General features: G+C 43.5%; 1 protein-coding gene across 5 annotated transcripts in view; it reads left to right on the top strand.

Moving 5' to 3' along the window:
• Positions 1-11,312: 11,312 nt before the first annotated feature.
• sorcs2 (sortilin-related VPS10 domain containing receptor 2) overlaps positions 11,313-27,187 on the top strand; it is a 381,906-nt gene continuing 366,031 nt past the window's right edge. For all 5 annotated transcript variants that reach the window (XM_086165424.1, XM_086165422.1, XM_086165423.1 and 2 more), the window contains exon 1: positions 11,313-11,615. In XM_086165424.1, the coding sequence (XP_086021550.1) occupies positions 11,316-11,615 (300 nt within the window). In that variant the 5' untranslated portion in view covers positions 11,313-11,315. The remainder of the gene's footprint in view (positions 11,616-27,187) is intronic.

Here is a 27,187-nt window from a genome sequence, read left to right as displayed (position 1 = left end):
GATCCTGTGAATGACTCTAATTAAGAGATAAGATAATACTTTATTGATCCCCATAGGGGAAATTCGTTTGTCACAGCAGCGCAACAATATCAATATCAATGAATATGAATATAGATATAAATACAAGAGTCAATTAAAAGGACGAAGACAATAGCAAGGATAGGAACAGATAGCAGAATGACAACAAGCATAAAAATAAACAGGATGAGAATGAACTGACAACAAGGGTAAAAAAGGTTAATGATTATACAGCTGATGAATGGATGCATCCTGGTTTCATTCATGTAAAGTTCACCTGTTTCCCTCATCAGGGAGTTGAAGGCTTTCGGCGTGTGTGAGCAGCTCGGCTTCTTGGGATGCAAAGAGCGGTCGTTTTTTTCTGTTTGTTTACCAGAGATGCCAGTGCAACTTGTCCCTCAGCTCGGCGCCGTATGAAAGCGGGAAGGAAAGAGGGGGTTGGATGTCGGACACAAATGAGTGAAGGGCACGGGCAGAATAACAAAGGAAGGAAAATAACCCTAACTTCAAAGCTAGCTTGTAATGGCGGGGAACAGCGGCTGCTTTCAAAGTGGCGCCCGATACTAACTAGAAGAAAACATGTTCATGGTTGTTTAATTATTCATGTTGGGAGATCTTTCCCGGCTCCCCCCCTTCTCGTACAACAACAATATCAAGACTTTGTCAGTTTTACCCGGGGGGCCGGCTGTTTACGCTTGTCAGATCCAGAGGTGGCCGTTTTGATTCAGATGATCGCAGCGGCTCCTTTCGCGGTCATGCAGACCGCCGGCAGGAGGCGGTCGCATGCAGGTTTAATAAGATGCCCTGGAGTGGCTGAGCCAGCGTGAGACGTCGGGGCAGGGAGGGGAGCTTTTACAGCGTAAATGACACAAAACAGGGCGGCTAACGGCACAATAGGAGACCCCTTGGTTTTCTGAGACGCTGGTGAAAAAACAAAACAACGTGGCACACTGCAGAGGAAGAGGCGGGAAAAGAGGGCCTCACACTGCCCATTCACATCGGATTATTGTTAAAGGGCTATTCGGGGAATGGGAGAATAAGTCTGTATGATTATTAGGCCGCCTACTCTGCTCCCACGAGGCTGTGGTGATTTACCTCTGCAGAAGAGCCATGGGAACGCACCATTCGGCCTTCCAGTCACAATCACTCCCAGGGGAATAATGGTGCAAAATCAAGCATTTTTTCCAACCCTTTGATTGAGTATGAAAATGATTTACCCTCCTTTGACATGGCCGTTCTTTCCTCGCAGCCTGAATGTCCACGTTTTGATTCCCAAGGATTCTGTACGGAGTGTCCATGTTCTCCGGGTTTCCACCAGTCCAAAAAGATGCAGTGGGTCAATTGAAGACATATGATGTGTGAATGACAGTAGAGAGTTGAATATCTCCATATGATGGGTTGAAAGAGAGAGTGGATGATCACATCTCTCCACAACTATTGAAACATTAATTTAGGGTTATTAAAACCTAACCGGCAAGAATGCTAACGATCACCCTTGAACATGATGGAGCTTTGAGGAAAAAATTATGCTGACATATGAGGACACTTGGCTTGAATTTCCTGAGGAAAAAAAGCAAAGTCAACCCAAAATGTGAGGTCCATGTGGACATCAGGTCTCATTAGGTCAAACTAATTGTACAAATTATAGTAACAATATCCAGATCATGTATTTCCAGTTGCACTATGTTATTACAATAACCCTCTCTTCCTATTACAATGGGGGTGTTCTAACATCCATCTGGATAACAGATGCCTTCAACCTCACTGTAAAGTCTATCCAAAGGGTGTGACAGGTTTATTTTTTAACAAACAGTTCCTTCTGCTGGGTATGTCACTGTGACCGGGCTCTGAAGAATTTGTGATGTCAGGAAACGGAAAATGTCCCTTTAGCGAAAGGAGTGAGAAGAAATGGCCTGCGGTGGATTTGTTGAGCTGAAGTGATTAGCACTGCCGCCTTGCGGCCAGAAGGTCCCCGGTTGGATTCCCACAGGGTGCCTTTCTGTGTTGAGTCTCCATGTTCTCCATCTTCTGCAAGTGTTCTCATGGGTTTCTCCCACAAACCTAAAAACATGCAGGAGGTTCAGTGGAGACCCTAAATTGTCCAAATGTGTGAATGACAGAGTGAATGGTTATATGTCTCTCTATGACATGTGGGTAATAATGATAATCAAATATGAATAATGACAATAATTATGTAATATGTTATTATTACTTGTATTTTTGGTATTGATGTTGTTGTTATTTACATAATACTACTTTGCATAATTCATATAATAATAAATGGAATAACAGTAATAATAATAACAACAATATTATTATCATTGTTATTATTATTAGTCCTAGTAATAGTATTATCATCATCATTATCATCAATATCACCATCATTATTTATTATCAATATATTTGTCATTTGCTGCAGCTCGGACTGCCCTTTTTTTGAATCCCCTTTGCCATTAAAGCATTTCAGTTCATTTAATAAAATGCATATCTTGAAGGTTGGAATGGTTCTTGGTGGAACACAGTTTAATGGGATGTTCCACCTCAGTAATGAGGCAGCCAATATGACTGACCCCCCCGTCACGCCAGTGAGAAGTCCAATCTTCTGTTGTCCAGGGTAGAAGGTGTGACCGTCTATTAGGGCCACTTCAATCGGCCCTCCTCCTCTCCCCTGGTGGGCCGGTCACTGCGCCCCCTGTCACGCTCTGTCATTCTGGATTAAAAGCAATGAGGTTAATAACTGGCCCCCCTGCCCTGTATGGCCAAACATATGAAGGCAGGTACCCGTGTCCCGGCCAGTGTTTTCACATTTCATGTTTTAAAGACCCACCTTATAGGCGTCTTTAGGCCAATAAGCAGACAAATAATCTAAAACGTTGAAAAATGAGTATGCTTTCTCTATATCTTTCTGATCTTGGTTATTAAATCTCCATAATTAATATCTTAACCTAAACAGCAGTGGGTGAAGCGCTCCTGGCTTCAACCAAGTCACATCATACTAAATAATGTACAGTATATTTATCTGAAAATGAGCCAATTTAGTCAGAACTCAAACGGCAAACAGGCGCTTGTTTGTCAGCGTGCGTTTCTGTCAGTGTCAGGGGTCGAGGTCCTGCTCGTTTGGAATCAAACCTCAGGCCTCCAGATTGGAAGAGCTTTTAGCTGAGGTTCTGGGTGGAAGTCTCGGTCGTGATGGAAACTTTGCGGGTCTGCGTCGCGCTGAGGAGTAACTCCGGGAGTAATTACGCCTGCGACCTACAGCAACCTTCATGGGTGATTAGGCAGTCGTCAGCTCCTGCTGCTCTTTTTCTTATGTTTTCCCGATTATCATTAGCGTTCGGTATCGATGTATGAAACGGGCGGGGTTCGCTGATAAGAGCTGATTTCTCGGCTTTGCCCTCGGTACAGTCGCCTTTATGAGTGAATTCATATGAATATCATTTATGAATAGCATCTAGGTTATAATCAGTGTCTTAGTTTGTAGAGTCAGGCGTTCGTAGGAGACAGGATGGCCAGAACCGACATCCCAGAATGCTAATCTGAAGCCGAATTAATGCTCCTGGACTCAATGTCAGGGTGGAATGCAGGAGGATGATAGACTAAAAAAGCATACAATTAGGAAGGAGTTAAGATTTAATGACGGGATTTAATAATGAGAGCAGGGCAAGAAGAGCACAAAAAGGAGAAATCTAAGAAAAACATCCCAGAAACCGTCTATCAAACTAAACTGGGATGTAACAAAACCTAGTTGAAAGTGAATTTAAAGTGAAGTTAATATAAATCCATTATTTCAATAAAAATTAAATCCCCAGAAAACACTGACAAACATATGTCAAATATGCTCATCGGCCATCAAAGTGGGTTATAATATAATATTATCTCATTTTCATCCTTGTTGGTCTTGGCCCATTTGCAACCTGTTTATTTTTGTTTATTTTTGTCTCAGCGATTGTCACTCTGTTTATGTTCCTATCCTTGTTGTTGTCATTTTGGTTGTCCATTTTCGCCTTGCTGTTTTTTTTTCCATTTTGTCTATTCTTATTCTTGATGTTGCTGTAGTTCTCTCTACTGTCAATTATCTTTTAATTATCTTCTAACTGTCTCTCTTTTTACATATTGATTATATATTCATATTTATTGATACTATTACGCTGCTGTGACAAAAGAATTTCCCTTTGAGGATCAATAAAGTTGATCTTATCTTATCTTATCTTATCTTATCTTATCTTATCTTATCTTATCTTATCTTATCTTATCTTATCTTATCTTATCTTATCTTATCTATCTTATCTTATCTTATAATATCATACAATTTGTCCTTGAGTGTCAAGTAGGGCGCCTTAAAATGTATTATAAATTATTATAACAATCCGATATAATATAATCCAAACTCTGCCTTCTGTATATTCATTGGATCACACACACACACTCACCCATGCACACACAACAGTAGCCTCGGAGCTGCGATGTCTAGTGCGTAGAACGGGTTAGAATGCTGTGGCGTTGTAAGAAATACGGACGAAATTGACACAGTTGCAAGGCTGCGTATAAAATGTTGCGTAGGGTGAGGCCGTGACGGCGTTCAGGCGACACAAGGTCAAACCGCTCTGTTGCTCCACGGGAGGGCCCGTTATCCTCCCACCTTTTAAACGTCTCCATTAACTTTCACATCCTTTAAGCCGCCTCCGCCGCAGTAATAAACACATCAGAGGCGGCAGCGGCCCTGCCTACGCCTAATGTAAATTTTTTGCACAGGGGGATTCGCACAAGGCATAATGGTCTGTCAGATTTCCCACAGGGGCGAGGGGCTACTGTCCAGCAGCCTTCGGTTGGCGCTGTTTCAAAGGCGCCGTTCCCTCGAGAGTCTGGTCGAAAAGAACTCCGTCTTTCGAGCCTCGCCGCTCTCGACCACGCCTGACTGAGCGCGCAGCTGAAAACTCGGGCCGCCGCAACCGCGGCTAATTGTGACAGATTTGTTTACCGTGCAAGGCAAACATCCTTAATTGTCGTCAAGGGAATGCCGGGCGGCAAGAAGGAATGGAAGTAGCTGCGGAGCAATGTCGCTCACGTGTGTGTTTGGTTGTCTTTGGGGATGAATAGGGAAAAAAATTGCGCTGCCACATGTATGCGTTGCTACTTCGCAAAGTTAGCGCCCGAGGCTCGGTCAGCCTTGGAAAGTGGATGAGTCACGGGGGGGGGGAATGTCGGTTTAGGTTTATCAGGAATAAGATGTCAGAGTTACACAACAGTTGCTGAGTAATCATTATTTTATGTTGGAATAAAACCAAAGATTTTAAAAATGTGTGACTTAAACCTGCAGAGATTTGTTAAAGGTCTTTAATTCATTGGCTCTGTTCAGTGGGTGTTTGTTTTGAAAGCCTTTTCAACCCAGTATACGGTGTTTGGATGATAAAATTGGAAACTTCAAGGCAGCAAACTCATACAAGCAGAAGTTTTGCTCATGTGAGGATTTACTTTGGCGGTGATATAAACATATTTCTTTTGAAAGAAGCAGCTGATGCTGGAAAGATGCCCTTTCTCCATTATTTACGAGCCCTCTGTTGTTGCAGGTGGTTGGGAATGCGTTACGAGAGGGTTTTTTTTTTTTGGATTCAAGCGGTTTCTTGGGAGGTGGAGCAGGCTCCAAGCCGGTGTGAATATTTAATGGGGGCGCCGATTGGAGAGCCAGGTTAATATTTGAGCTGAGAGAAGAAGTAACAGGAGTAAGATGCAGGTGCAGTCGCAGCTTCTATTTAAGAAAAGAAACCATCGTGGCCAACGAGAATAAACAAATTAAGCAATCTGAGAAAGTCAATGCGGATGATGGGAATTAAAAACCCTGGAGAAATTCTTCTGAATTAATTTTGAATTACTACAAAACCCCTACACAGAATGATAGATTCACCTACATGATATGGAATATTATGTTATAAGCCTGATAATTTAGCACTTTTGATATAAAATCTTGAAGAATTCTGAAACAGATGAATAAACTCATGTAATTATGAAACGACTCGTATTTTCTTGTGTTTTCTTGTGTTTTCTTCCCTTTGCATATGCGGGTGGCGGCGGGGCACGAACACCCGCGGTGACCTCTATTGTCAGCGCACTGGCTGTAATCGCACACCTGAAATGGAGCTTGACTTTAAATTTTTAATACCGCCGTGCAAATGGTTAACCATATGCAGGAGGACATGGGGCATGGCTGCTTAAATGCAGATTCCAGAATTTATCCTGTGTTTTTATTTAAACGACCCCCTATGGAAGCCGATTAGACACAGAGTGACAGCCACAGTATGCAGCGGAGAATGTGACTCACAGTGTACGTTACATTCACGTTGTTGGTTTAAAATTTCCGTTCTCATTTCTTGGCTTAAATTGGACTTAGTATTTCCACCTCGGATTTGGTGAATTGGCCTCTGTGGTTTATTTCTCGTCTCCACTGTGCATCGGTGCTGTTAAAGTTTGCTGCACCTCTGCACCTTCCCTCAGGAGGGAATGACATCTGACCGATGCAGCACAAGGAGCTCAGCTCCTTGCTACCTACAACGCAGGGAACATTCAATGACAGAGCAATTAAGTATTATCACCCAAAATTCATTCATTCATTAGCAACCATTCACCTTCTCATCCACATGTCTGGACAATTCAGAGTCTCCAGTGGACCTCCTGCATGCTTTTGACCTGTAAGCAAAGAACTGTTGCTGTTTTGGTTTATAGACAAAAGAATTAACATCATTCTTCTTTAATGTAAAAAACTGTCATGAACAACGAAAGATGGAATAAAACAACGCTGTCGCAAGCCGATAAAACTAAGTACAAATGTGCAATATGACAATTGTTGTCTGCGAAAGGGAACCTGCCTGGGAGGACGAATAAGCATAAATTTAATTTGGTCTCATACTAGAATATGCTGATAAAAAGCACAAAGAATTATTTCTTTAAAAATTGTAATTTAAAACCTGTGTTTGAACCCAGGGGCGGCGCCATTGTTTTACTAGTGCAATGCATGCTGGGTCGATGACGTTCACAGGTGGCTCGTGTTAGTTTTGGCTTTCTGCTAGTGTTCACCTTGGCTCGCTATGGTAAGATATCTACGCTGATAATTTCCCATTGAGCTGCTTTTCCAGTCCAGGGGAGCCAGAGGCACTGATGCTCAGCTACACGGCTTTCCGAGGGACAAGAAGAGGAGAAAGGAGTGGCAAATTGCGTGTGGACGTACACAGCTATCTAAGGATCCTTGGCCGTGCTCACGCCACCTTCGTATGTATTTGATGTAGTTAGCCCTGCTAAGCGGCTGGAAGAGCTCACGGTGCTGCTGGTTTTAAACCGACAGTGAAGCAAAACGCCACGCCTATGGTTTTCTTTCACAAGCAGACAAAAGGTCCTCAGGAAATGAGTGAAGCCCGTCGGAAGAGACACCACAGGCAGGAGAGCCAGGATGCGACTGCAGAACATCTGACAAGCAAAGAGGCCAGGAAGTATACAGTGAACAGTCCATGAGAAAAAGTGGAGTTCCTCACAACAGATGCTATCCCTATTTGCATAGCAACACAGTTGCATCACGCACACCAGCGACTTCGGCCGACTCTTGCAGACTCTTGCCTCTTCGTGTCATTGTTGGTCTTCGTTTTGAGGCTCATTTGGACTTCTGTCTTCAGTGTTCTCCTCCCCGCTCTCTGGGGTCCAAATGGGAAGGGCTGCACAGATATGGCACCATAGGGTATAATGATCGAGCCCAGGCCAACCTTGTGACGTCACTATCTGGACAACACGAAGTAAACAACAGTAACGACCTATGAGTGAAAGTTTTTTTTTGAAATTTTTTACAAACTAAGATATGTTGAGATTTTATTAGCATTTTTTCATGTAGCTGGTATGAATATTGATCAAATAGGACAATAATATCTTGGTAACTGGGGATCCTTTTAAATGTGGAAATTAAGTAGTGCAGTTTTGCAGCTGCACAAACCTCTAACGTTAATATGTTGTAATGTGTATATTTGTGAAATCTGGGCTCATGTTAGGGCTATTAATGGTATTTTAGTGCTGCTTCTGCATTGACAGCTTTCGGCTACGATTGAATATGATGTGGAGAATTAAAGTAATGACAAAGTGACAAAGCAGAGTGTTAATGGAATGGCACTAAAGTTACGGTACAGACACCGAGGCCCTCTTAGATGCCGATACAGACTAACACTAATTCGGGCTCCATTTGACTGAGTGAATGAAAGAATAAAATTAGCCAGCTTAGAAATCTCAGCTGTGTATCGCAAGTTTCCGCTATAGGGGCCTGGTGAGCCCAACGTCTCCCGGAGTCATGAAAGCTAATGCTCATTAATCTTCATAAAATCCAATTATCCACGAATGTTTCACGGAGAACAAGCTCAGCTGAGCGGCCGTCCTACTCACACACCACTCGCCTCGCTGTCCAAGGTTCGTCTCCCACTGATCTGTGATTGCGAGCTCCTATAAAGGTTGGAGCCTCAGGCTTCAAACAATAAGGAGGAGGTAGAACTCGGGATGGGAGGTCACCTGGGGACAACAGACTGTCAGATATTTGCCGTTTACAGAAGGCCATTCTTTTCCCTTTGACCCAAATAGGGCTAATTGGATTCATTGATCTGTCAGTATAATTAAATCAGTTAACGCAAAGTGAAGTCATTTTTTTTTTTTTTTTAAATATCGTTTCGTGCAATAATATGAGGCATACAACGGACCCAGACGGGAGGACTGGAAGACAAAAGAAGCCAGAAAAAACGATGTGACATGCAGGATAAGACAGGCTACATGTCGGTTCCACGTGTCAGGTTTATCGACCCCCCAAATCAGCGCAGTGACCAGTGCGTGCCTTTAGCCGCTTTCGAACGGAAAAGCTCAGTGAACTCTAAGAACTGTCCGGCTCGAATGCGGCTCCAGGAAGTAGCCTTCCCCCCAGGGGAACCTTTGGGCTTGGGTTGGCACAGGCCGTGATGGTCTGCGGTAGGGACAGTGGCCATATGACGAATGGGTGAATGGTTGTACGTCTCTACATGTGGCCCTGCGATCTATAGGCCAGTTGAATGAACAAATTAATGCATGAATGAATGAATGAAAAAGATAAGAATGGAATTTTACGCAATGATTCGATCCAAAGACATGGAACAGAGAGGAACAAAGAAGCTGCCTTGAAGCCTTTTTATCTTTTCATTTTCATTTTGGAAGTAATTATCCACGTTATTTCAACCTTATCGGCACAGAGTGAACCTGGGATTATGGGGCCCCGGGGGTTATGTGGCTGGTAATCCTGTCTTCCAAGGAAGGCCATTTTCTTTAAATAACCGTGAATATTTTATTACTGTATTTTTATTCATGCCTGATCCTGTTTTTCCAGACTTATGAGTTTACGTGGACATAAGGACTCGTTGATGAGTGAGTTGCAAAACACGCGTTGCGTGCTGCACCTCAATGTTATGATAGAGCGAACCGATAATCTTCAACAGGCCGGCATTTGAGGCTTCAGTTTAATGTCAACACAGAGATAATCCTTCTTATTTGACTTAAAGGAAAACCCTGACCCTTACAATCTTGGCACATGTGTTCTGGGTTAATCCCCCGCGAGGAAAATACGGCGATAGCTATAACTTTAGTTGGATCAAATGTGAACTTTGACCCGCTGAGCAGCTGGTCGCAGGCGGCGAGGTAATGCGGTTTGTATTTGCCGAAATCGTGCAAACATAAAAGTTAATGCATTACTGTCAAAACCCCTTTAAACATAAAAGTATTTGTGTTATTTGGGGGGGGGTTCGTGCAGATTTTTTGTAATTAATTATCTTTTTTTTTTTAATGTCCTGCTGATTTTAATGTGCATTGCATTTCGCATCATTTCTTGCTAATCTTGTGTTAATTTCTGACATACTCTGGTTGCTTCACATTCTAACTTTCAATTCATTATAAAGGACGGTGCGGTGGTGCACTACTTAGTCCTTCCATCTCACACCAAGAACTTCCCAGGTTTTATTCCAACAGGCCTGTATGGAGTCCCCGCGTTCTTCCTGTGTCTGCATGAGGTTCCTCCAGGTTCTCTGGGTTCCCGCAGTCCAAACACATGCAAAATTTAATCGGACACCCTCCATTGCTCACGTGTGAGTTAGAGGGTTAATAGTGGTTTGTCTGACAGGTTGTGAACTACTGGTCCAGGGTGAACCCCACCTCTCTACAGTGACAGCTGGGCGACAGCCGTGTAATGAATGAATGAAAGAAATGTGTTCTTGAAGTGGTTTCTGAGCTGCCTGCTCATTACAAACCCGCCTTGATATGAAAACAGCGATGAGAACGTTTAGTTGTCGCATGTGTAAAGTACCCCAGATTGCATCTCCAAACGTTTTGGTCCACAAAGGTGGTTCTGCCAATGTGCCAGCGCTGTGAAATGTGATACTCTTGTTGGCTCCTGTCAAAAGGGGGAAACTATCTTGAAACCATCTGTGTTTTTAATTCAGTGATATAAACGGGGCCTTTCAAAAGGCACACTGTCATATGACAGCTTTTTCATAAAAGCAAGAGAAAAAAGTGTGTGTGTTGAGACCAAGGCAGGCCAGATTAGATTTGCTCTACAGAGCTCCTAACAACACTTTGTGTGTTGGGTGGCGCAGGGGTTACAGCTTCTCATCCACAGCAAGAAAGTCCCGGGTTTGATTTTCCACGTTCTCCCCGGATGTGCGTGCACTCCCACAGTCCCAAACATGCAAGAGATCTTTAAGTATCCATAAAATGTGTGAATGAGGAAATGTATGATTGGGACGGACTGGTCAGGCAGCTGAACCCTGCCTCTTGCCCAGTCATGGCTAGGATAGGCTCAGGAAAGCATTAATGATTGAATGAATGCACGTTCCTCAACACACACATATGTACGGACACACTGTTTGTAGGCGCCTCAACTCCAGAAAGCTTCTGGGTGTCACAAAGCTCTTGCTCAGCGGTTCTCGGGCAGGATGAGAGGGAGGCATCGGAGGAAGAGGGCGTCTGGGGGGGAGGAGGAGGTCTGAGGAGGTGTCTGCGGGGGGGGAGAGGGCGCAGCCGCCACGGACAGCAGATGGCACCATTGCGCCGCCGTGCGTCTCCCGCTTGGCACCGAAACGAGTCCACGTTGTTCCCGCTGTCTGCCTCCGCTCTCCGGTTCCCTTCCCTCCATCCTTACCTCCCTCTCTCCCTCCCTCCCTCCCTCTCTCTCTCTCCCTCTCTCAGCCCTCAGTGTGCACCTATCTATCTTCCACGAGCACCGGCAGGCTCTCTCCATCAGTCCCCGGCAAAGGGCTCTCGCCATGGCACCTCTGCGCCCCGCGGATCCGCGCTCCGCTGCCGCGCACCTCTGCGTCCTCCTGCTCGCCGCGTCGGCCTGGACCGCGCCGCCGGCTCTCGGCCGCCGAGACGCGGAGGACCGCGCGCCGGAGCCCGGCGGAGGGGACACGGGCTTCCCGGCGGGGGGCGCGGGGAGCCCGCTCCGCTTCGGGAGAGCGCTGTCCCGGGAGAAACAGATGTCTCTGCACAGCAGCTCCTTCGTGCTCAAAGGGGATGCGACCCACAACCAGGCGATGGTCCACTGGACGGGGGAGAACAGCAGCGTGAGTAGACCCCGCAGCTTTACGCACCTCCGGACCCCCCCTCCTCTGACCCCCCGCCTCCTTTGTCACCTCCCCTGTCTTCATCAGCATCTCCAGGAAACAAGTTATTGTTCTGGCACGGAGGAGGCGTGTGCCTTTTCTTTAGGCGTACATGTTTGGGGTCTTTTGTCTTGGCAGCGGGTCTGGTGAGGTCAGAGGTCGCGGCAGACAGGTAGCGGCCGAAGGGGGTGAGGGGGCTCGCGGCGTATTCATTTTCCAGAGTGGAGTCGCTGAGGCTTTCTTTTCCCCTTATTTTTAATTACTTTTTAAAGAAACTCTGGCTTCTTTTGTGTTCACCACCACACCTCCCACTCCCACTCCCACTCCCACTCCCACTCCCTGCAACGGTGATGCCACAACGAGTTCAACAAGGCGCTGGTGAAGAACTCAGCAAGAAGATGAAGAGTCAGCGCCTGCTTGATTTAGTCACCCCCACCCCCCCACCCCACCCCAACCCGCCGCCGGTGAAATATTGATGCCTCTTTCCGAGCCATGAATTTTGCAGCGCCTTGTTTACGCGCGCTCCGCGACGCCATGATGCAGCAGCACCGTGGCGCCAAAAGTGGAAAAGGAGAGACAGTGAGAGAAAGAGTGAGGGAGAGAGAGAGCTCAAAAATATCAGTCCCACCGGGACGCCGGAAATAGCATGGCTTATGAAGAGCGGAGTTTGTGATGTTTTGCAATCGATGATGGCGCTTTTACCTCTGGCGGACCCAATTAAACGGCTGTTTTCCTGTTATTCACATTTATTTTTCCTTGCTGCTGCTGCTGTTGTTGTTGTTATTGTTGTTGTTGTTGCTGCTCTTGCTGTTGCTGTTGCTGTTGTCGTCATCGTCCGGGTCCGGTCAAGTGAAAGCAGCTCCTCCTTGTGAACAAGAGCTACCTTTGTGATGGATACTGACGGACGCCAGGGGAGTTTCCTGGCGGTGTCTGGTGGGGACATCGCTGGCTGTCTGAGCCTCTGTGAGTGGAACGCATCGCTGTTTTCTACTGCGAGGGGGGTTTGCTTCTGAAAAAAAATTAAAATTCACGATAAAACGCCTGCAAAAAGGAGCAGCCAGACTCATTTTCCCCCAATTTGCCAGGGTTTCACGACAAAGTGTGTGTGTGGGGGGTGGATTTGTCAGTCGCGGCGCCACTGGTAACTTTCCAGCAGCAGTAATGGAAAGTTTCAGGGGCTGCCGTACCCATACGACCCTTTAAAAAAAGAGTTTTAGGTTTTCACACTTGGAGCTTCAAGAGCTTTAAAGTTCAATTCGAAACATTTTGCACGAGAGAACCTCAGAATGACAGGTTTCCGATGTCTGAAAGAAGAGACTGCTCCTCGGAGATGGTGTTAATGGTCGGCCTTGACTGACAGCTCAGCTGACAAGCATTTCAAATATTTGAATAAGACCTTCTCCCAAGAGATTATATATCATTTTTTCCATTGTAGTTTCCACCTAACACGTGGAAACTGGACTTGTGGCTTTTACTTAAAGCTGAAACATTGCACGTTACAGATGATCGGAAGACTCGTCCTCACTCACGTTATCAATCAAATCATTCGTTCATCCGTGTTGCTTATCCTGCGCTAAGGGTGAAAAGTTGCTTCACGCTCTCACCCACATGTCAAAGTATCACAATTAGTTCATCCATCCATCCATCTTCTTCTGCTTATCCTGCTCTGAGGGTCATTTCTTAATATCTTTTATAAACTGAACCCTGAAGTCGACCCCATATGCAAGTTTGTTTACTTAATCCATCCATCCATCCATCCATCCATCCATCCATCCATCCATCCATCCATCCATCCATCCATCCATCCATCCATCCATCCATCCATCCATCCATCCATCCATCCATCCATCCATCCACCATGCTGCTTTTACTAAAAAAAAAGCCATCTATTTAGGAATGTTTGCTGGTATTTTGGTGTGGTTTGGTTTCTTCAATTGTGCTAAATTTGTTATGTTGACCCTAATTAAAGTTACTAAAGCAATTTCTTTCAAATCAAGCGGATAGCAATTCAGATAAATAAGCAAGAAATGTTTTCATTATTGGGTTCCTCCAGGTTCTCATAGTCCACAAACCTGCAGGAGGTTCTGGGGAGACACCAAAGTGCCCAGACGTGGGAAGGAGAGATTGAAATGCATGTCTCAGCGTAAGGTGTGAATGAGAGGGTGAACCTTGCCTCTCAGTGCAAACAGTGAATGAGTGAAAGAAACAAAAATGTCCAGTGTGTTATTTCTTATGGGGATAACATTAAATCAGTGAGTAAAAGTGAGATTAGGTACTTTAAACAAAGTAGAACTAAATTATAAAAAAATGTTATTATAAGGGTTTTGCCTGCTTTATCCAGCAATGATTCCAAGTGGTTGGGTGTAATGTGTTACACGGGCGCCGGAAGACAAAAAAAAAAACAAAACACAAAGTTAAACACCGAACCGAAAAGTCGGAGCGAGATTTAATATGGGAACCGAACATAGCTCATAAATTTAAGTCAAGACATTAGTTATTTCGAGTAATGAAGGAGCTGAAAACTGTCACAACAGAAAGGCAGCTTTCGTGATTAACATCACGTCTCCATTCTCCCCTCATAAAGCTGGTCGGCCAGACAGCGGGAGCCTTGAATTTCCAATCAGCTTGGCTCGGAGACGTAGGAATGTCTTCCAGGACCTGGTTCTGTCCCCGGCTTCATAAACACAGCCGAACGCTGCCGCTCAATTTCCTTAAGGCAGACATTTATGAGCGGAGGCCAGATTGATAGGGGGGTAAAATGAATCCCCTTGTTTCATGATTTCAATTTCCTCCCGAGTCCTGAACGCTCGCCGCTGGTGACACTGGGAGATTTATACGGCGACAAATTGCGACACAGTTATGTCATGACACCTCACATGTGGAGCAGGTTTGGACCACACCTTTAAAGTATTGACCCCAAATGTTCCCAACTTGGCTAGGGCACAGAGGAAACCCTGCCTTTTGTCAGACAGATGCAAGCTCAATGTTGGGCGGCCTTTTGCCTCGACCAGCCGGGCCAGAGGGAGAGAGGGAACACAAGACAGAAAACTGGAGGTCTGAGGGTTCAGGCAAGAAGAACAGCAGCGACGACAGATACCTGAGGTGATACAATCATCATAGCTGCAAGGGTGTTATAACATTTTATGACAATGGGTCTCCAACCAAAAACTCGTATCTACTCCACCTCTCTGATCACAGTGAGGGAAGGTGAGAAAAGGAAAAATAAATGTAAATATATGAGTGTAAAGTGTTGTTTGTATCCTTGATATTAAAGATAATTTTTTGGGAAGCTGACACGGCACGAAGAAGTAAATAGATTGTTTCACAATTGCCCCCAGGGGAAAAATAAAGTTTTTTGAATTTCATTTTCAATAATGTGAAGTCGTTGGCAATCTGTCTTCAGATTGAACACAGTTCTTCCCATTTGTACCCACACTGTATACATTTGTATACACTGTGTGTGTGTATATATTATGTATACATATATATATGATATATATAAGTATAGTGGGCCGTCAGGGCCTGCAAGGCCTTCTCTGCTGGCCTTAATAAATATCTGAATCACAAATGTTAATTAGATTTTGTCCATGAATACTTATTAAGTAATTCCAAATGGTCTGTTCACTTCCTTTCATTTTTTTCTCCTGGTTGTGCGGCTTCCAGACATGCATTTTCATATTAAAGTATTCAACCAATCACATTTCAGCCATCATTCGTTGCCAGGCAGGTTCGAAGTTAAAGGAGTCTGCTTGGGGGGGACGGGGGGGGGGGACGCTGCACAATCAATTCTGCAAGCCCTACACGCAAAAAATAAGTGTTGATGATGCTGTTGTTTCAACCAATCAGATTTTGAGTTGGCAACATCAAAGCCCTCTTGCAGGCTACAGCAATGTCAGCGTATTTACGCCCTCTGATTGCATAGTCAGAAAGTGGACAAGTGTATTAGCGAGGAAAACCCTACTAGCCAGCTGCGAACAGAAATATAGTTGTACTTGTTAAATATTGGTATTGTCAACCCACAATGGCTGCAGGAAGAGAAGAAACTGATTTAGTTACTAATGTATTGTTAAAGCGATTTTCTTTTTGAAGAAAAGCTGGACATTATAAAGAAAGGTCAGGCAACTCCTAAGCTAGTGAACTTGTCACAACCAGGAAAAGGATTTGTCCGACATTTTCAAGCCACGAACTACGACGGGTACCCCTGGCTCATAGGCTCCGAGGTACACTGCAAATTGTTTTGCTGGGAGTGCTTGGAGCTGAAGCGCAGGGATAATTGCACGGCAGAATGATTGAACTCTTTTTGAGGAAGTAAAGGAGGATGGATTTTGTCTACAAATGATCTGAAGTTTTGGTGGGTAAAATGCTATTTTCCTAAATAATCCTGCAAGTTTATAAGGTTATTACTGGTGCTTTTTATGTGTCACAGCTGGTTGCTGTAAGGCATTTATTGTGGCTACTGTCCATTTTTATGGCTCCCGCCACGGGACCGAGCTTGTTTGTCCCGGTGTGTTCAGATTTCATTTAGGGAAAAACGTCATAATGGTCAGGAACTGATCAAGCAAGAATGGGGGGCGGATTGATTTGGAGAACTACTGAAGGCCTAGGTGTAAAATGCACCTGCTGCCACTGTTTATACGTATATATACATATATATATATATATACGTATTCTTCTTCTCTCTGCTTTTCCTTTCAGGAGTTGCCGAATCAGCGAATCAGCTTTCTCCATGTAACCCTAACCCTATTCTCTGTATTCTCCTCTCTCACACCAACTACCTGCATATCCTCTCTCACTACATCCATAAATCTTATATATATATATCTATATATATATATATGTATGTAAAAAGTATGACCAATTGCTATATCAACTGATATTTTTTTTTTCTAATGATCCATTAAATTTAATGGATCATTAAATCTATGTACAAATAGGCAAATCATAGATAGGCAAATCTATGTACTTGCAAAAAAGTATGACCAATTTCTATCTCAACATTAACAATTAATAATAACATCCATTGATTTATTTTTAATTAAAAGCATTATTATGTTTTTGCTTTGACCAGGCATCCAGCACAGTTATATGGTCTTTCTATGCAGCTTGTCGTCAGTTCCAGCTGCCACTGGAAGGGTGTATGTGTGTGTGTGTGTTGATCACGGGGCCGACAAATGCATATGTGGCTGACAAGAATTCACACCCTCAGCCTCCAGTCAGGCCTGACTGCGTGTTTGGTTGAAGAGAAACCCGCGACCGGGGCCGGCAATGCCAACAACTGAACAAGGGCTGGGCCGCGCTCGCAGTGCGCTCTTCTCAGGTCGCCTCTTATTTGGCAGCGATGTGTTTTCATAAGATTATGAATTGTTCATCTTCCCCGGTAGTAAAAGTGCTGTTACTGGCAACAGCTCTTGTGTGCACCCCCTTCGCCTCGGCGGCCACTTTACTTTGGCATGCCTTGATTGGCCAATTGATGGCTTAGAGCATAAAAGAGCTTTCCCCCAGGCATCCTCCTGAGGTGTCCTTGAACAGCAGAGATAGCTGCAGAAGTGTGTGTGTGTATATGTGTGTGTGTGTGTGTGATTCACAACAAATGCATGTAGATTTTCAAGGAAAGGCGGCGTGGATGTGGAGCTCCACACCTTTTTTTCCTTATAAGACCATTTTTGTGCCACGCAGACCTAGCTGTGCAGCATGTTTTGAATCATTTGTTTATCATTCTTTAACTGTTTCAAATAGCAAAATAGTAAATCTTAATTCACAGTTGCAAGACAAATAAACTGTTTCAAAGAAAGTAATCTCTAGACCTAAAACAAGTGACACACTTTTAATTTCTTGTAATAGTGTGAAATTGATGCTATTAATTTATTTCAGGATTTGGACAGTCTCCCATCCTTATTGGCTGAAAACCGAAAAAACAAAAACAAATGCTAATATGCAACTTTTTTGGGATTTAAATTGGATAAATGGTTGTTATTTCTTCTCAGCATAATGCTGTACAATGCCAGAATCAATCATGGCAGTGATAAACCTGGTGGGGACTAAATGTAATGTAAAAATTTAATTTGCTAGAGCAGAATTACCGGATTTCTTTTATTTTCATTTTTTTTTACAAAACGGACAGTAACATCCTTGGCATTAAATTAAACGACGCAAATTCAAATGAGACAATACTGACCTGACAGAGTACCGGTGGAGGCACTGGAGATGTGATACAGCTGCTCATGCGGAGCGCCGAAAGCAAGTAACGCGGAATAATTAAATCCTCTCCTGTCACAAAGCAGGCGGCGCATAATATGGGACGATATTTGATTATGTCAAAGTCTGTCTGCTGTGAACCCTTGTTTCATATTGACGAGACATTGTGGACTGTGTCATTGGGGTTTGGGAGCTCTGTGGAATTGGCGATCATGGAAGAAGCTGGTTTTTGTTTCGGTTTCGACTCCTACCAGACTTTCATATGAATGTTTTATTGCAAACCGAGCAGCTGTTCATTCATGCATTCTTTCATTTGTTCGGACGTATGTTCGCTCCTTCGTTTGTTCATGCATCTGTTTGTTCATACAATTATTAGTTCATTCATTCATACATTTATTCATTCAGTTATTCAACCATTCATTCATACGTATGAACGTTTGTTCATGCATCTGTTCTCTCATTCAATTGCTGATGAATTCATTAATTCATCTATTAATTCATTCAATTATTTGATCATTCGATCATTCATTCATTCATATCCTCATATGTATGTACATTCCTTTCCTTGTTTGTTCATGCATCCATTTGTTCATTTAATTATTCATTCATTCATCCAGTTGTTGAGGAAGGTGAATAAATCTAGATTCTGAATGAAAGGAGGAGCGTCTGTTCCTTTCGGTCCCCGTCAATCATTGTGACCCGTCGTAACCCATCACAGCCCAGTTGCAACACTTCCTGGAGTCTGGTGCTGGGAAATACAAAGGGACAATCCACATAAGAAATTTAAAAATAATCGTGTTTAGCACGGAGAGCTTTATGGGAAGGGACGAGTAGTAATGGATTATATGTAATCCAGTTTAAATCTTTGTTGCTTTATTCAGTTATTTGTGCGAGATAACATATTTGATCCCACCACTGTGCATGTGAAATTAATATTTCTATTTTTTTTTTTCCTCCAGTGGATTACCTTACCAATTGCAATAAAAATGCCATATAATTTTTATTCAACAGCTTGACTGCATTTCAAAGTAATCCGAGTCAAACCCTGGAAGCATTAAAATATAGGAGCAGCCTTCTGGATGAATAGAACGTCCACTGAACCGGCTGGCTGTTATTGGCTGGTTAGCCCCGGGAACTCGGCGCTCCGGTCGTCCTCCTTCGCTTTCTCTGTTCTCCATTGTGACCAAGATACGGCGCTATATTTTTGCACGGTTACTTGCAGGCATAGGAAAATCACATTTTCATGGAACGAAAGAATTAATTGGAGTAAACAAATCCCTCTCTTTTTTGTTGTGCTGATTGCATACGCTCTCACGCAGAGCACTCTGACGACCCCCCGTCGTAATTTGTCCGATCCAATTGTCCAGATGTGGACAGTCTCACACTTTGTGAGCTGGTCCAGCCCTGCCAAGTGTTAAATTGCAGGAATCATCAACTCATTACACTCTACATAATTGGTGCAGTTTCTGATGCTCTCTTAGCTAAATTTAATTAGCCTTTTTATTTAGATCAAAGTATATCCCTCGATAAAGTCATCGGTGGCACATATATTTTGATGGATCCCGGCAGCCAAGCAACATATTCATCATGGATGTCATGGATAACATATGAAGCCACCCCCCCCCCACACACACACACTCACACACACATGCTCAACATGATTATGATGGCAATGTCTGAACCATTAAATGGACGCTTCCAATCCTGTGCTCAAACAAATAAGTAAATAGGAATCAATGCACTTTAGCAACATGTACAACTCCATTACTTCTGGAGGTGCTGATATGAATGCTGATGAATTGTCTTTCAGGTTCTCTGGCAATGTTACGGTCTGGTAGCGTCTCTCATTAGCATCATCGTCATCATTTTCCTAGTGTTTGTCCCATGTGGCTGCAGAGTTAGCTTTTCTGCACACCTATCTCCACTTCTTACGATCATGGGCGTCGTCAGGGGCGACATTTGTGAAATGCATGTCTTCTCTGAAGCTTCTTGGATGTCCACAAGGCAGTCCCACATGGCCATATCATTTTGTGCTATCGGTGCTACTCTCGTGGCTTCACATTTTCAGTTCTGGCCTGATCAAACAATGGGGCCAGGTACCCGCCAAAGGAAGCGCACCTTCACTACATGTAATGCCTCCTCATGTATGACTTGTTGCAAGCCACAATGGTTGTCGTATCTCTCATCAACACACACATATAATGGGAAGTTTTTGAATGTTTGCAACACTGTTGTTCAGCAAATGAAGACTAAAAATGCAACTTTGATTGATCAAGCTTGTAATTCACTGTGAGCATCAGATTATGAACACTTGCGTCAACAGGAGTTACATTTAGGCAGAGCAGCAGCGAGCTGAGTCTGAAATTTACCAAAAGAAAAACCTGCATAGGGCTACCTAAAGGGTTACTCGGTTAATAAATGCTAATAAATGAAACAGGTGATTAAGATAAGATTCTATATCAGGCACATTCATGGTGACATCTCATTGGGTTGGGGTTGAATCAATGAAGCAGAGCACATCACTCTGGATGGTGCCCCTGGCTGTCGTTGAGAACCCCCTTGAAACTCTCTGGGTCAATAGCAACCCAAAATAGCAGCTCAGTGGCACGTTAGCCTGCCAGGCTTTATTACGGAGACTGGGATTTTTTTTTTCAATTGAGCCAGGCTAGAAGCAAAAAAAAAAAAAAAAAGCACAGAATCAGAATCCTGCCCTGTCATGACTGAGCTAAAACACATTTTGTATATTTCTTTGTGGATGGAATATTCATCTGTAAGTAATACATTGAATGGATATGCTTTAAGCTAGCTTTTAGGCTAGTGCAATAGTAGCCTTTAATCTTTGTGTTTCCTCTAATTGTACCTCTGTAGTTCACTTGGGATAAACCGGTGTGTGCGTTTGTGATCATTTCTAATTACATCTGTGTGTGAAGGAAAGTTTATATTGTGGCAAAGGTGAATTGCAGAAAAAATTGCCTTAGTCATGCCCGGTGTGATGTTTTGTCATCGCTGACGAAAAATCTTCAGTCATTGAAAAAAAACTCGCCAGACTTATGTTACACATTTTCTGAGTGTATTGACCAAATTGGCACAATACTTGTACTCTTGCCGGTTGTTTAAACAAACCCCTTGAACTTGGACCCTCAATGCGGAGTAGTTTAAGAGGACCTCTTATTAAAACTATAACTCTTGAATTTTAAGTGGGTTGAACAATGACAGATCTGCCAGGTATTGGAGCGCATTGCGTAAATTGTAGGAGCTGGCTAACATAGAGACGAGCACTCCTTTAGATGTGCTTCAGATGTTTGAGTAATGAAAATCTCCATGTGTAAAACAATCTTTTCAATCCTGAATTGCCCCGGGTCACATGAAACACCCGGTATTGACATTGACGTTGACAAGAAAACTTGGAAGACCCAAATGCAAGAAGCAGCGAACAGGCGTCAAATAAATGATGTCTCTTTTTTCAAACAAAGAACATGCAGGGAAGCGGCAGGAAAATCTGAAGCTGGTGTGATACCTGTTAAATGGAAATACCATCTATGGTAAATCTAGCTGAAGGCACGCTGGTGCGGTTGTGTGTGATTCAGCTTCACTGCAAGAAGTCTCCAAGCTAGATTCCTTTCTGTGTGGAGTTTGCGCATTCTCCCCTTGCCTACGTTGGTCTCTTTCGAGTTCCTGGTTTCAGGTTCCATGTCCAAAAACACGCAGTAGGTTCATTAGGGATACAACATTGCTAAGATGGTGAATGGTTGGATGTCTGTACATAATGTGGCAGTGTACCCAACCTCTGGCCCAATGACAGCTGAGATAGGCTACCGCCCATCCTAGACCCTGAGTGCAGATAAAAACGGTATAGATAGTGAATGAACCAGTGAATGAACGAATGAACAAGTCAAAACCAAAAGGACCGTGAACATTAAGAGTTTCTCCACTTCATCTGACTTGATGCTTTCACGGTCAGACGACACAGTGCAGCTGTATACAATGGCACCGGCTCTCGGCTCCGGCAGCGTTAGCGCTTGCATATGTGTGTCGCTGATCCCAGGCGATCTGTCCCACGGTAGCTAAAGTGATAAATGAGCAGCAAAAGGGGCACTGACAGTTCGAACCCCTGCCCCACCCTTTACCACCCACTGGGGAACTGTGGGTAAGTCCAGACACTTCCTGGTTTTAAAGGCCTCCTGGGTAGAAATATGTGAGTTTTTTATTTTTTTAAAGCTCATACCATTAGCATTGGGTTTCATGGACACAGCAGATGTGAACTTTTCAGGAAATTTAGACACAAAAATAAGGGGGTAAATGACAGCACTACAGACGCACCTGCAGCACCAGATTACAGGAACGGGAAGGAACGTTACACTGATGAAGTCACCATATTGGTATATTGGGACAGCAGATGCTAGAAGCCATGTAAGGACTCGTTTGTGCTCAGCGTTAAATGCTGCATACGACTTTGGACGGAGCCGTCTGTCCACCCGTAGGTGTTTATTTTATCCATATTTCTGTACGTATACTTAAGCAAATGCAGCAAATGGAGCAGTAGCACCAGAAGTTTTTGGGGGTACTGTTGCATGATATGCTCAATTCGACCAGCAAGGGGAACAGAGAAGAAGAAGTCAACATGGCATTGGTATAACCAGGAAGAAGAATTTGTTCACATGCCACCTTGTATTTAATGACCGCGCAGACTGCCACCGTCTAAAGAGAACTCCAAGCTCTGCACTGCCCTTTACTGGATATCTTGCTTGACAGCAACATTGACAGAAAGTACACAACGGATGTATGCGGGCAGTGACTTGAGACTGAATGTACAGGTACATCTGCATTCCCATTATCAAAGAGCCCTAAACCTGTGATGTGTTGGTGTCTGTGTAGCTACGGCTTCAACAGCTGCTTTGTTCGAAGCAATACATGTCAGGCAACACAACCTTGGTTTGAAACAATAAGATATTTTTCAAATGATAAAACGTTTCACAGGCAAAACACCGTTCTCTGCGAGATGTACTTTCAGTCGTGCTTTATTTCATATCGATCACAATGCATCCCAAAGTAAACTGAAAGCTAGCTGACTAGAGTTCTCTTTCATCAGGGGGCTGTCAGACCTGCTGTCATTGAACTCAATGTTTTGTCTCAAGTGCATTAAAACTGGAAACGCACAATTGTTCTGAAAATAGTTCAGAGTTGAAATGTATCAAGATAACCAGAAACTCTATGCCTGAAAATAAATACTTGACTAAAGTACGACTTACCTGCTATCCGAAGTACATTTGTACTTTGCTAGCTCTCACTTGGTTATTTGTGGCTGGAGGGAAAGTCGTTTTCTTTCCTCTGAGTATGTGAGACAATGCCACCTCCCCACCCCTTGGTTACCTTGCCAACCCCACCTTCAGATTGCAAGCATGGATCCAGCCAGTCAAAGCCGAGGATTATTTGCCCGGAGCATACATCTAATCTAAACATGGCGTTGGCTGAATTTAAATTGCGTATTTAGAGGGATCCATAATGTTTTATAATAAGGTGCTTGCTTTTTATTTGCATGGTAAATCACTGCTCAGTTAGATGCACACACACACATATGCGCAAATTATATAACAACACACAGCCGCGCTCACATCTTTTATCCAGTCACACGTGCACATTGACACACTATCTCGGTCCCAGGGGTCCCGACTTAATGCGAAAGGCATTTGTTCACGCTCCAGCGACTGAATAGACAGTTCATATAGCCTCTGGTCGCTCTTTGTTGGAAAATTGTTTGCACATGTGAGGTTTTTTTTTTCCCTCTCGTCATATATCTTGTCCATCCTTGTTCACGCTGCTTAAAGAGCCACTCCAAAAAGCCAGACAACAAATCATTGGAATTTTGCCGGGTCTCTCTGTAATGGGAATCTCGTGCCGTCTTACAATAGCAGCGCGCTAGCGTCTGAACTCGCTATGGCCGCAGAGACAAAGTGGTATTAGGAGATGCCAGAGATGGACCAGAGTGCCCACGGGTCCAGGGCTATGTAGCGAAAAGCTGGAAAAAGTACAACTGTACGAAGACATGTGACTCCCTTCCCCTGAATTATCGTCGGGGCTCAATCCGTCTAATTTTATTATCCCAATGTAAATTAACCCAAAGCCAAAGACATCCCATGTATATTAATGTATGTCTGTGGAGGTTCCCAGTTATCCAGGTCAAAGAGAAATCTTGTTGAAAGCTTTACCTTTTCACATTCCAATCCAGGTAATCCCACAAAAATTGCTCTTCTGACCCAACAAACGACGCTCTCATTAGCATAACAACCCTCTTAGACCTACTTTCTGCCCATCGACTGTTCCAGCTACATAACAAGCCACCATAATCTAGACCCGCCCACAACCCTGGCAGTTATATTTGGAAACTCCCCACAGGTCATTGGAACTGAAGAAGCCACTGGGATGAAAGCTGAAATGTATACTCATGTCGTTGTTGAAAAGAGGCAAAAAAACCAAACAATATCTCATTACACTAATAACTAGCAAGATCTCAGCAGAATATCAGGTCAATCATTAATTCTGTGTGGTGTTTGTCCCGCAGATAGGGTCGGAAGGGGGCTGAATCTGCCCTCGCCGACATTGAGAGAGGCGGGGATCAACCTGGATCCACAGAGAGACATTCATCCATTCATTCACACACCGCACAGAGACATGCAATCACCCTCTTGTGCACAAATCCTAGAGATTTTCAAACAATCATTCTCTCACCCAGGTATGAATCAAACCAGGGACCTTCTTGCTGTAACTTCTGAATCTTTTTAAAGCGCCTTAATGAAATAACCCCACTTGCTTTATTTTCCTTATTCCCCGAGTGGATTATTCTGTGCGTGTCAGCCTTTTTTTAATAACTAGAAATCCAACAAATCCACTCGATGGGATTTCTGATTTTTGCTTTGAGGCCAACGTTTTTATCTCAGCAGCCAGTCTGACCCGTCACTGCAGGGGTTCAATGCAGTGCTAATTAATCACATTAATTAGCAGCCTGTTACATTAAGGCGGGCTATCTGCTATCTGCCCTTCAAAATTGCCACTGTGAAGAGATAATTCAAAGACAGAGAGAGACAGCCTGGTTTAGATTGGACATCCTAATGAAAAGAATAAAAGGTGCTGAAGAAGAAAAAGGGTTTTGTGGAAAGGCTGGAAAAAAACAAGACAATGGGTATTTAATGGGGTAAATTATTCCAAAATCAACTGTGTAGATGGCGGTTGTCCGGACTGGCATGAAGAAGTCCTTCTCCGCCTACCTCGTGCTTAAAATTAATTTTGTGCGGGGGTGACAACGAAAGACGCCCCGAGGCGAGCTTCCCCCTTTCAATTACAAGCAAATGAACCGGTGTCGGACTGCATTCGGTGGATAATTCGGCGCCACGCGGAGCTGGGAACGAGAAAATAGCTCAAAGTGGGTCTAAGTCAGGATCCATCACGTGTCGGCAAATCAAATAACGTTGTCCGTTTCTTTTTTATTTAAATCATATCTGTGATGATCACACCTATCTGTCGTGTGAGGCTTAACCTGCACAGGGGAACCTGTGACTCGGTGGCATTCATTTATTGGAACACAATGATGACAACGCGGCGCTCCTTTGCTTTTATTTATTTCAATCAGCCAGAGTTTAAGTGTCAGATGTAATCCTATTAGCTACAACAAATGAAACGCTGTCCTGCCAGTTTATCCGATTTGCTATGAACGAGACCTGAACAGTGTTACTGGCTGCGGGTCCTTTCAGCCGACCGTACTCACATTGACTTCACGACTCGCCTGCCCTGCTTTTAATCTGCCTTGGAGCCTCTAGACCACACCTTCAAACATCACTGCCACATCTGGTCCTCCTGATGATCTTTCAAAATTGTCGGTGTTCTCAGGAACGTCATTATCTCATTCTGCATGTGTGTGTGTACATACACACACATACATACACACACACACACACACACATGCACACAGACACACACATATTCTTGGTCACCCATTTATGTCATTCTGTGTGTAAATATACATACATGCACTGTATACATATATGCATTCATCCCTTATCTCACACACACACACACACACACACACACACACACACACACACACACACACACATACACACACACACACACACACACACACACAGAGAAGAGCACCATCTATCTATCTATCTATCTATCTATCTATCTATCTATCTATCTATCTATCTATCTATCTATCTATCTATCTATCTATCTATCTATCTATCTATCTATCTATCTATTTGCTTCTTGCTCTCTTTTTCAGTATAAGAGTCACACCCGGAGAAAATATTTCCTGTTAATGTAAATAGATGTAAAAAATGATTTATCCAAAGATTTAGTGTGATAGAATCCAGCCCTGTTAACACATTATACAGTAAATCGAAATAAATCTCAACTCATAGTACGGTTTGATGAAACACCAAATGTAAATCAGGTTATTCGGTGCAATAATATTGATTCTCAGCAATAAAAAAACATTTATGGAATCACACACACACACACACACACACACACACACACACACACACACACACACACACACACACACACACACACACACAGAGCAACATTACAATGCAATGCCATTTTATTTGGATTTCCCTGACTTTATTAGGCACTATAAATGAGAAAGGTCACAAAATCATGTGTGTTTCCATCCTCAGGCTGTTCTGAGTAACTTAGCCTGTCCTGACTGAAGTTGCAGATTGCTGCCGGCATCACGTTGCTTTCGTGATGGGACGTCAGGCTTCGTTTCACTTCTCTTTGCACTCCACTATTTGTCAGAATGTTTTCAGATGGAGTCAACCTCTCTTGAATCAAAAGGAAGAAAGACCAAGCAGCAAATCCTTATTTACATAGTATAACATTTTTAGATTTCATAATTTCCAGACTATTGTGCGCACTTAAATATAACTTTCACTGGCCAAAAGTAAACAAATAATTAGATGTGTACATATATAGGCTGCATTTGTCTAGAAGCCGCAGGTGTCCACGTTTTAACATGAGATCTTTACACAGAAACATTTTTTTTTACTTTTGATTAAATACATACCGATAACATCGACAAATACGTACTGGAAATACTGTTTTTCTAGCGCCTGTAACATGGCTAATGAAAAAGATTAACAATAAATAACATAAGGAAAAGTCCATTAATCCATCCATTTTCATCATCTTGGTCTTCCTCCTGCGCACTTAAACCGTTAGTCGCCTTCTTCGGTGTCGGAATAGAACAGCCTCAGAATTTCATGGTCATTTCATTGATCCGATGTGACAAGGCTCAATGTTTTGGCGCTATGAAGCTTGTTAGCCCCAAAATATCC

Source organism: Fistularia commersonii, chromosome 19, assembly GCF_037954325.1.
Source record: "Fistularia commersonii isolate RoL2024-O1a breed Wild chromosome 19, RoL_Fcom_v1.0, whole genome shotgun sequence".
Classification (NCBI taxonomy): domain Eukaryota; kingdom Metazoa; phylum Chordata; class Actinopteri; order Syngnathiformes; family Fistulariidae; genus Fistularia; species Fistularia commersonii.
Note: the sequence above shows the minus strand (reverse complement) of the source record. Positions and strands in the feature narration are given on the sequence as shown.